Consider the following 11302-nt stretch of genomic DNA (forward strand, 5'->3'; position numbering starts at 1 on the left):
GATTGAAGTAGCAACAGGAAAGAGAGGGGGAGAGAATGCGAGAAGAAGAGGCAGCTAACAGCGTAAAGACACAGAACTCCAGCTTTGTGTCTTTTTCATTCTAGCTGAAGTACGGGACAAACTGCTTTCATTTTCACCACAATACTAAATAATTTTCTCTGAATATGGGACGATTCCGTTGGCAACTCTACTAACCTTATGAGCAAACTAATGTTCACTATCAGTAACATCATAGCACCCGCCCAGCAGTATAGAAACTCCGTAATGCTAGCTAATACGCAGTACGAGTTATTGTAACTGACTGTAAAAAGTTAGCACAACTAAACTGCACCTACACTTGGTTTATATCTGCCCCAGATAGACTGCAGGTCATAACTTCTTACCTGAAGTTCAGTATAGGAAGCAAGAAGAATGAGTTGAGTAAAGTTTGACTTATCTGGCTGTTCTGTTTCGCTTAATACGCCTTATAATCCGGTGCGCCTTATGTATGAAAACAGACCCGTTCATCACCAGTGTGCCTTATAATCTGGTGCATCTTATGGCCCGAAAAATACGGCAGACATCTGCATGCATCTGGCCCTTCATCAGAAATGTTCCTATTTTTAATATACATATATTTTGACAGGTTAAAAAAATGGAAAAGATTCAGCTATCTGTCATAAGCTAGATGAGCATTTAGGAATTATACTTTTAAATGTAAAATTCAAATCAATTAGGAGATTTTATCAACTGTTAATGTTACCATTTGAAAATCCAGAGAAATCTTTGAATTACAAGCTCAAAAAACGTACAGATCACTCATGAAGCAATGAAATAAAATAAAAAATTCTTGTGTGAAATCGCTGCATGTCCTCAGATCAACAAAACCACCATCAGTAAACACAAGTTGTCACAGAAGCTACATGTAAAGTAAAACAACCACAGAACTTTATAGTGGAGCTGACAAGTTATGATTCCCCTGTATTAAATATCGTAAAAAATGAAATCTTAGTTTTCCAACGATTACACTGAGATATGTTTACTGCACTGCAAAATTAAAAAGAAGGGCAACAACACATAACCAGAGATATGTGTTATTTTCCAAAACAAAAGAAGTAAATATTTTCCTGACTTACACTCTAGTAGTTCAAAAGCACAAAGGCCAAAAAATGCAAATAACTGCAATATGAGAAATCCTCCTCCCATCTTTCCCGTCACTCTCAGGGAAATGTTTATTTTATTTGCTCTCTTCACCTTCATCATCCTCACTTACTTCTTCCTCACTATCCGGTACACAGACAGATCTCTAAGACATGTAATTATCTTGATAATTGTGAAAACGTATTTGTGTTCATGACATAACGGCTCCAGTTACAGTATCTTGGTTAAATAGGGCTAACAGCAGTATGTTAAAATGCAGTAGATTAAATTAGGGTTATACAGCATGCATACATACACAGAGCGATCTAATGGTCTTGTGGATGTGCTGGTTGATTTAGTAATAAGTAAAAAAAAATGTATGAGTGTTCAGGTGAGATGCTTCAATTAGAACCAGCAAAAGCAAAATAAACATGAAACTCATGCTGCTAACTTTGGACTGATTGATTGGAATAACTAGCAGCTCCCACTACATGAGCTCTGTTCCCTCTATTCAGTCTGTCCACATCTTTGTGTGCTTCTCGGGTTTCCTGTTTTATTTTGACAGTTCCTAAACCTGTTTATAGTGTCTTGATGCATTCTCAATCATCCAGGAAAGTAAATCTCCAAAAGTTGAATCTGTTCATCTGGACGTTTTGTGGGAGAAACGTTTCGTCACTCATCCAAGTGACTTCTTCAGTCTCAGCTGACTGCAGGTTTCCCCAAACCTTATAAACAGTACATTTGCATGACTGAAACCAGCCCACTGAAGGAACAATGGGCTGGGAGGTCAGTTCCTTAATCATAATTATGCAAATTCCCATGACCATTGATCAACAATCACTGACCAAAACCCACTGATCAAAGAACACTGATCAATGGCCATGAGTACCATTCACAGAGAGTTGGGGAATGGCTGCAATCACAGCATTGTAAGATGGCGAAAGATGTACCCTTAGGCCCCCTCCTCGATTCAGAGATGGTCTTTCCCTCTTCACATAAATGGCCTCCTTGACTCTGCGCTCAAACCAGCGTTCCTCCCTGTCCAGGATGTGCACATCCTCATCATTGAAAGAGTGTCCACTGGCCTGTAGGTGTAAATAGACTGCAGAGTCCTGGCCTGACGAGGTAGCTCTTCTGTGTTGTGCCATCCGCTTCGCTAGAGGTTGTTTGGTTTCCCCGATGTATAAATCCTGGCAATCCTCCTGGCACTTAACAGCGTACACTATGTTACTCTGTTTGTGTCGGGGACCCGATCCTTGGGGTGGACCAGTTTTTGGCACAGCGTGTTTTGGGGTTTAAAAGCCACAGAGACCCGATGTTTAGAAAAAATGCGTCTCAACTGTTCCGATACTCCTGACACATACGGGATCACTACAGGTTTTCGCTTGGGCAGCGGTTGTCCTTCTCTCCTGGATCGGCTGGAGCTTTCTTTAGGTGTCTTTCCAGCTTTGACAAAAGTCCAGCTGGGATAACCACATTTACTCACTGTTTATAGTGTGTTCAGTTTTGCTTCCACCCAGTCTTGTTATGTTTGATTAGTTCCAGCTGTGTTTTTCCTCCTATTTCTCATCCCTTCATTGTCTTCTGTAGATTTAAGTGCTCTGTCTTCTTGTCGTTGCATCATCCAGCTTGGCTGTCAGTTCCTGTGTGCTCAATGTTCTCTCCTTTATGCCTTGTCATGAGTTCCTTGTTTGCTCTCTTAGTTTGTAGTTTATCTTTTGTTTGTTTCTAGTGACGGCCAATGTTCCCTCTAATGTTTCATGTGTCTGAGCGAACACACAAACTCCCTGAGCGGTCCCTTGGACCACTGTGAGCAAGAGCAGACGTGTGCACTGTGGTCACGCCAGCATCAAATCCATCCAAGTTACATGGTTTATTAAAATAATCAAATTACAGCATTTACATTTATGTTAGACTACTTTTAATTAACTGCTTTAGCCCACTTACAATGAAAATTTTTAAAAAAAATCCTGTTCATGACCTGTGTAGTATGTTAACACTATTGGAAGTAAAAATAACTTGAACTCCAATTTTGAAAACACAACTTTCTTTCTTTCTTTTTTTTCTTTAAAAAAAATAAAGCTCTGACTTGTATTATGATTATGAGTCTGTGGTCTGAGAGAGTCCTGTAACTCTCTGTCTGCAAAATACAGTATATAGTGACCAATGTTAGGCAATTAATTATACAGTTACTTCTTCAAAAAAGTAACTGAGTTATGCAAACAACAAAGTTTTTTGCAGCTGTTTACCTAAAAATGCAGCCAAGGCGTTTTTTTAAATAAACATTTCAAACTATTTACAGAATATTCAGCTGTTCTGCATCAAACTTGATGCCACACACATTATTTGTGCCACTCCAAAAAATAATTTCTCTCCACTATGAGATAAAGGAGAACAACAGCCTGAGGAGATGTATCACTCCTGTAACATTCAGTAGTCACCTCATTGTTCTGACACACACAACAAAACTATTGACTACATTACACACTAAGTAAACACGAGATTTGCGCAAAACGTCGCGAATCTCTCACATCTCAGAACACCGCCATCACTCCTAAAACTTCCCCCTTTCCTAAACAACTAAATGCCATGTTGCCATATCATTTGTTGATTTCACATGGTACCTTTTTCAAACAAGAAGAAAGGGTGGGTTTTTTTGGTTTTGGTTTTGCTCACAGGCTGAGAGTGCTTTCGAGCGTTTTCCTTTTAAAATGGCGTTTTTACCGTTTCTTCCCGCAGTAAATATAAACAACGATAGTATTCAGGAAAAAAACAAACATTGCATATATTTTTTATCATAACTGTGGTTTTACGTGGCCTATCAACACAATTTAAAAACTGGTATAAAGTCCACACTATTCCGTCAATTGTTCCGTCTGTCCTGCTCACATCTCCAATGGCTGTACACGTTGTCATTAACGTGGCTTCACTCCACATCAGCTGCTTTGCTAGCTAAAACACCAGTGTCTGCACATAAGGACGCTGTCATAGCCTGTCAACCACGTTGATTAGCTAGGTATATACGAGTGTCAATCGCATCATTGGCTGGACTATGGGATAAGGTGGCATCGTTCTAATCCCATACGGGAGCAGCCAGTCACTTACTAACACTGCAAAACAGAATTGTTAAAGTTTTAATTTTAATTTCAATTCAGGTTAGATTTTTTTGTGCGCAACGCAGATTTTCTGCGCGCAGAGACCGTGCCTGCAGTGCGCAATTGCGCACGTGCGCAGCTTAGAGGGAACATTGGTGAAGGCCAAATGAAGCTTGTGTTGAAAAACGGTTCATTACTCGAAGCTTTTCAACACAGTCCTCTCTGGTGACATCTGGTGGCCAAAAATATGAAGATCAGCTTGAATCTACAAAATAAAATGAACTGCTTCATTATGACTGCCAACTCTGCAGAGTGAAGTTCACAATTCTGTCTGATTTTGGGCAACCGTTGTGTTGCTTTGAAGATGTATGTTTTGCATGAAAAAATTGTTAGGTTTATTTCCTTGTTTAAACATGTACCATGGTGTGGTCTTTCTTTTCTTGTTACTTCTTGATGTTAGTAAATACAATAGATGTACAACACATTATGGAGTATGCTTCTGTTATTCACTGGACAGGTATGTTTATAAATAATATTATATTAAGCCAATATTTTTGACCTGGGGGTAGAATTGATTGTGAACTGGAAAGGATCATGCTTATGTGCTTGTAAAGTAAAACCATTATGTATTTAAGGTTATCCTGTTTGGTTTTTAATTAAGAAGAGAATCTGTTCCACTGTGCAATGGCCGAGTCTGTTTCTTTTCTTGGAGATAATTTCTCCTGCCTTAGAGAAAATCCTCTCACATGGAACAGAAGAGGCTGGAGTGCACAGAAACTGCAATGTAAGTTGATGCAGGTATACGGTCTTTCTGTCACCTAAAAAGAATAGACAGAAAAGAAAAATGACATTGCTGCAAATTTTGTAGAATAACATTTTAAGATTATTATTATTATTATTTTTTAATTATATTAAATTCAAGTCAAATGGAAGTCTTTCTAAAGTTATATAATGATATTTATATTATGAAAAGTAGATTTTTCTTTTGTTAAGATATTTTACGTTTTTCACGTTTTCAGATAAAATAAACACACACAAAACAAAGGCAAACAACAAGAACACAAAGCTGGCAAACCCACCTGACTGACCAAAATCAACTTAAAATACTCCCACATGACAGGACCTCCTCTCTTCCTCGCTGGCTCCGTATCGTTCAATAGAACGATCAGTGGTTTGCTATCTCTCACCATCAAACACTCCACAAATCCCGCGAATGATTCACTTCCTTATAAACCATAGAATCAAGTACCGAAGCAGTTAGGCTCTAAATGAAGTTTCGGACGTCATTGATGACTCTGGTCAAATGAATCAAGCCTCGACTCAGTGCTAATGAAGCACCTTGTTGTTTAGATTCATTTTTTAGTTGAGCATCACAGCATGACAGCAAATAAAGCTGTGTTTATTTCTCTTGCCTCTGAGTGTCGTGTTTCGTTTCGGTCCTACTCTTGCTTACCACACAGCCTTCTATGCCAAATACACAATGAGATGTTTGATATACACAAATCCATTAATTCTGCGAGTCATTACTAAAAGGTAATCTTAACCTGTAATGATGGGTGGGTAACAAAAAAATGATAACAACCACGTGAGAAACATAAAAATAAAAGAACATAACATACAATAATACTTTCCATCTAGGAAGCACATTTTCAGGGATCAGAAATATATTGTGAACAAACATTTCATAAGTTCTGGTCACATAAATTGTCACACAGCTTCATGACCTGGGAATATGTCATTTAAAATGTTTAATAGTACTGCACTCTCAACACACAGCTGCTTTAAATGCATCAAAATGTATCATAACAGTGCCCTCTAGTGGCCAGCATTGCATGTTACAAACTCTGTGTGAGTTCATGCCTTAATGCAGACCTTCCCAAAGTGTGGGGCCCGCCCCCTAGGGGGGGCGCAGAGCCATTGCGGGGGGGGGGGGGGCGCAGTATGAAAAGGAAAAGAAAAAAAACAAAAACAACACTTGGAGACTGCTAACCATTCCTGAACCAGCTGTGCATGGTGGAAGCTGACATTGTCCCACACAACAACATAGACGATGTCTTCTCCCTGACAGGCCTGCTCCAGTTCATTTAAAAAAAAACTATCAGGTGTTCAGTGTTGTATGACCCTAGAACTGGTCTACAGCCTACCACACCATCTTCAGATATAGCTGCACACATTGAGATGTTTCCCCCACGTTGTCCAGGGACTTGGATGGTAGCCCTTTGTCCAATAAGGTTACGTCCCCTGCGTCTAGTTTTTGCCAGATTGAAACCGGCCTCATCAACAAAAATATACTTGTGATGATTCACAGCAGTGTCCAGCTCCATCGTCCTCTAAAATGATAATTTAGTTAGTTTTTTTTACAACTAATAGTTGTCAGTACTGTTACAGTAATTGCATGCCAGTTTAGTGTTGTACCTGAATATATTCTGAATGCAGTTGTTTCACCCGGACATTGTTCCTCTCAAAAGGAACCAAGTAAATTTGTTTCATGGAAACCTGGTGCTTCTTCAAAAGCCGGGCAATCGTTGGAAGGCTAATTGATGGCATATTGGCAAAGGTGTCATTGCTGTTCTCAATAGCCTGTTTGATTTCAGACAGCCGTATGTCATTCCTTGCCCTGACCATTTCCACCACAGCCAACTCCTGCTGGTCAGTCAAAACACGTGGGCGACCACCACCAGGTTGTCTCCTGTTAATTCTAAGGACAATCATATACTGTCAATATTGAAGTATTACAAATTACATTACTGTAAACTGACAATTACATGTTGTTCATCTAGAGTACTATATTTTAGAAGTGAAGTTGCTATAGCAGACATACCGGTTTTCTTGGCGAAAAGTTCTGATGATAGAGCTGACAGTTGACCTTTGTAAATTAGGCTGTACCACCCTGGCAGCCTCAGCCATGGTAAAGCCTCTGTTAACCACATGGTCAACAATGATGGCCCGGACTTCATTAGAGATGATGGTGCGTTGTCTTCTGCCTACATTTCTCTGAAGACCACCTCTCTGTCGAGGAGCACCACCACCTCTCCGATGAAGGTTTCCTCTCCCTACGAGTCTATCCTGCTCCATATTTGAACAGTGCAAAGTCTCAAACACAGTTCTACTTATATGGTAACTAATTGTGATCATCGGGGGAAACAATTAGCAATTAGTATTTCTAGATTGAAAGCTCTTGCAGCAATGTGTAACGTACAAATGACCAGACAACAATCAGTCAAGTTGGAAATCCATGGACATAATGAATGATTCATTGATTAAACATTAAGATCAGTTGAATGAAGTGACAGACAAATGTATTAAACTGACTAATAAGAGATGCAAATCCAAAATTTTATAGTGCACACTGTTGCAGCGGCTTACGGCTCTCCGTCTCAGTACTCCTTTCTTTTGTTTAGTTTGTTTAGTTTGTAAGTCTTTCTTATTTTTTTCTGCACTATCGGCTCTGCTTTCAAAGTTTGCTACACCCGCCAGAGCCTCATAGACATCGGTGACCAGCATCAAACATCTATTTCACTGGACTTTCTTCGCACGCACAACATCCCAGATCACATAGCGAGACCACCGGGCTCCCCGTGGATTGTTATCGGGACTAGGCGGCGGCGCAGACGGAGGGAGAGGAAGCAAAAGCGGGGCCGTAGGTCCGGCATTATGCTGAGGCTAAAAAACAAACCACACAAGCCACCTCTGCCGAGCCTCTATCTCTCCAACGCCAGATCCCTCGTGCAAAAAACGGATGACCTGGAATTACAACTAGTGGGAAATCGCTATGTTCGTGACTGCTGTGCCTTGATCATCACCGAAACCTGGCTTCACGCGGGAATACCTGATGCTAGCGTGCAGCTAGCAGGCCGCACTCTGCTCCGCTGGGACAGGACAAAGGACTCCAGTAAGAGCAGGGGGGGCTCTGTATTTACGTGCATGAAAGCTGGTGCAACAACGGGACAATTATAAACAGTCACTGCTCCCCGAAACTCGAGTACATGTCAGTAAGATGCCAGCCTTTTTTTCTACCGAGAGAGCTAACAGTAGTGATCATCACGGCTGTGTACATTCCACCCGATGCCAACGTAAACACGGCGCTCTCTATCCTGCTGAACACCATTAACAAACAGCAGCGGGCCCACCCGGACGGTGTTCACATAAGTGCAGGTGACTTTAATAAGGCCAACATAAAGACTGTACTCCCAAAGTTCTATCAGCATGTCAAATGTCCCACCAGAGGAGAAAACACTCTAGATCATGTTTACTCCAACATCAAGCATGCATGTAGAGCCATACCCTCCCCCACCTCAGTCAGTCCGACCACCTCTCCCTCCTGCTCTCCCCAGCCTACACCCCCCCTCAGACGCAGTGCCAGGCCCACCACAAAGACTGTTACAACCTGGCCTGAAAATGCTCTCTCCAAACTACAGGACTGCTTCACAGAGACAGACTGGGACATATTTGAACACCAGGGGCCCGTTCTTCGTACCTCGCTAAGTAAGTTAGCTGGATTTGATTGTTGACGATTTCGCGTGATCTTGGATCGTTCGGTTCTCCGAAGCTCATCCGGGACTTGCTGACATAGCAACAGATCCGTAAGCGTAAACCTGCTTGGGAGCAGGCTTACTTTATGTAAACAGGATTAGATCGCGGCCACTCAGGTATGTCCGCTTCAGTTATACGAAAGCAACAGCGATATTTCTCCACTGTTTTTCCATAAATAAATATTATCAATGTAACTAAAGATAATGCAGTATTTGATTCTTTTATTGATGTCATACAGATACATACGGGTCATTTCCGAAAAAAAGGGAAATGTACTATTAATCATTCTATTTCATGTATTTGATTATTTCAGATGTAATTCATATTTTAGAGTAGTAATAGTAAATTACTTTGTGTAATCAAGATGAGAGACCACGGCTATAAAAGCGAAGGTGGATTTGGGAAGTCTGTCGCAGCCATGTCCTGTCCGTTTGTACGCGAGCAACCCATTGCGGAAGGTGCAAGATTGATAAGGAGAGTTTTCAGAATTCAGCGTATATTGCGGGATAGACAGGATCCTTTAGCTCAGCGTGACAGTGTGCTCATAGAGAGATATCGATTTTCCCGTGAGGGTATTATTTACTTAACCAACTTGTTGGATCCCTATGCTAAGAGTTCCACTCACCGTAGTCGGGCATTAACAACTGCACAAACTGTGTGCATTGCCTTGCGTTTCTTTGCGAGTGGCACGTTTCTGTACGCTGTTGGAGACGCAGAGAACATTGGCAAAAGTGCTGTCTGCCGTTCCATTCGCAAAGTATACCTGGCACTCAAGCATTTCCTGGGTGTGTTTGTGGTTTTTCCAAGCCACTTAAGACCACAGGTTGTCAAACAGGGCTTTTTTTCTATTGCAGGTACATTAAATTCGATAATGAATGTGATGCAATCATGACCTATGTCTGTAACTATAGCTTGATTGTCCGCAGGCTTCCCTAATGTGATTGGTACCATAGACTGCACACACATTGCGATCAAGGCCCCCCCAGGCCCCAATGAAGGGGATTTTGTCAATCGAAAGGGGGTTCACAGTATAAATGTGCAGGTGAGTAATACTAATATTTTAGATGGTAATATATAATGAAAAGGGGTGTGTTCACATATCATGAAATCTCTTAGATGGTGTGTGACTCTATGTGCCCAGTGTTGGGAAGGTTACTTTTAAAATGTATTCCATTACAGAATACTGAATACATGCCCCAAAATGTATTCTGTAACGTATTCCGTTACGTTACTCAATGAGAGTAACGTATTCTGAATACTACTGTTACTGAAGGTCCGCGGCTCCGAACAGTAGTAAAGGGACCTCTGGCTAATACGGTGGGTTCCGTGTCGGGCTGGTAGCCGAAAAATAGCTTTACTTTGTTGTCTGGGTCAACTTTGCTTGCCAGAGACAGAGAGAGGCGTTGAAAGGCTGCTCCAACGGAACTTATTTTTTCCGGAGGAAAACACGAACACAGTGTACAGTCCAGTCTTAATAGCTTACTTACAGCTGGGCTCGTCAGGCACTCTTCTTGGCTGCGGTGGTTATTATTATATTTACATGCTTCCAGCTCCCGTTTTTGCTCCGTGACAGCTCGGACTTTTCCTTTCTCTCCCTCCCTCGCTCACAGACACATAACGGGTATGGCAGTCCATTCTCGCTGGAGTACGGACTACACTGCCCATGAGGCTACATTCTTTAGGGCCATGCCTGTAGCATTCTGCCTTTTAGCTTAGCACAACAACAACAACAAAAAAGCGCTCTCTCACCCAGGAAACACGCAGAGAGAGAGCGCGTCACCCTGTAACCATGGCAACCGTAACGCCGCCTGGAACAACAGAACATAGCTGTCAAACAAACCCAAACAGTCCTGACCCGCGACAATATGAAACAGGAAAGTACCGCCGTGTAATCCATTTATTTCACCAAAGTAACTGTATTCTGAATACCACCTTTTTAAACGGTAACTGTAACGGAATACAGTTACTCATATTTTGTATTCTAAATACGTAACGGCGGTACATGTATTCCGTTACTCCCCAACACTGTATGTGCCATATCACAAATGTGGAAGCTAAATGGCCCGGATCAGTGCATGACTCAAGAATTTTCAGAGAGTCAGGGTTATGCACATTATTTGAGCGTGATAAGAAAAAGAGACTTGTTTTGATATTTCATACTTATTTTGGGCCAAACTAACAGCATTTCTCCATTACACAGGGGCCTACGATGGAATTCTCCTTGGAGACAGGGGTTATGCATGCAGGCAGTACTTCATGACACCGTTCCCTGACCCAGGGATGCCCTCAACAATGGGTCTGGTGGCATTCAACCCTAGGGCCAGCTCCTCTGCCGGGGTGTGACGGGGGGGTGCAGGACCACCACCTGTATTTATTTGCTCTGCCCTTTTCTTGGTTGCTGTTATAAACAAACAAACAGATTATTTCAGGGTCTCTTTTCAAAAGACTAAAAGCAATACAAGTGATAAATATTACCATTCTGTAGAATATTCTTATATTTCACTTTTACTTGTTCCCATGTTCTAGTGGGTCCTGTTGTGGCTCTAATGTGAAAG

The 11302-nt window shown here is 41.5% G+C and overlaps 1 protein-coding gene across 1 annotated transcript; it reads right to left on the reverse strand.

Moving 5' to 3' along the window:
* Positions 1-6552: 6552 nt before the first annotated feature.
* Positions 6553-7426, reverse strand: LOC112844108 (uncharacterized). Its single transcript, XM_025903711.1, has 2 exons — positions 7036-7426; positions 6553-6912 (listed from the first exon to the last, which is right to left on the reverse strand). The coding sequence occupies exons 1-2, from the start codon at positions 7347-7349 to the stop codon at positions 6618-6620; spliced, it is 609 nt and encodes a 202-aa protein (XP_025759496.1). The 5' UTR covers positions 7350-7426; the 3' UTR covers positions 6553-6617.
* Between the last annotated feature and the right edge of the window lie 3876 nt (positions 7427-11302).

This window comes from Oreochromis niloticus, linkage group LG16 (assembly GCF_001858045.2).
Source record: "Oreochromis niloticus isolate F11D_XX linkage group LG16, O_niloticus_UMD_NMBU, whole genome shotgun sequence".
NCBI classification, from domain to species: domain Eukaryota; kingdom Metazoa; phylum Chordata; class Actinopteri; order Cichliformes; family Cichlidae; genus Oreochromis; species Oreochromis niloticus.

Coding starts and splice junctions, on each gene's coding strand:
- LOC112844108 (XM_025903711.1), bottom strand. CDS start 7,349: ATGATCACAATTAGTTACCATATAAGTAGAACTGTGTTTGAGACTTTG. Junction 6,913..7,035: donor ACTTTTCGCCAAGAAAACCG/GTATGTCTGCTA, acceptor GATTGTCCTTAG/AATTAACAGGAGACAACCTG.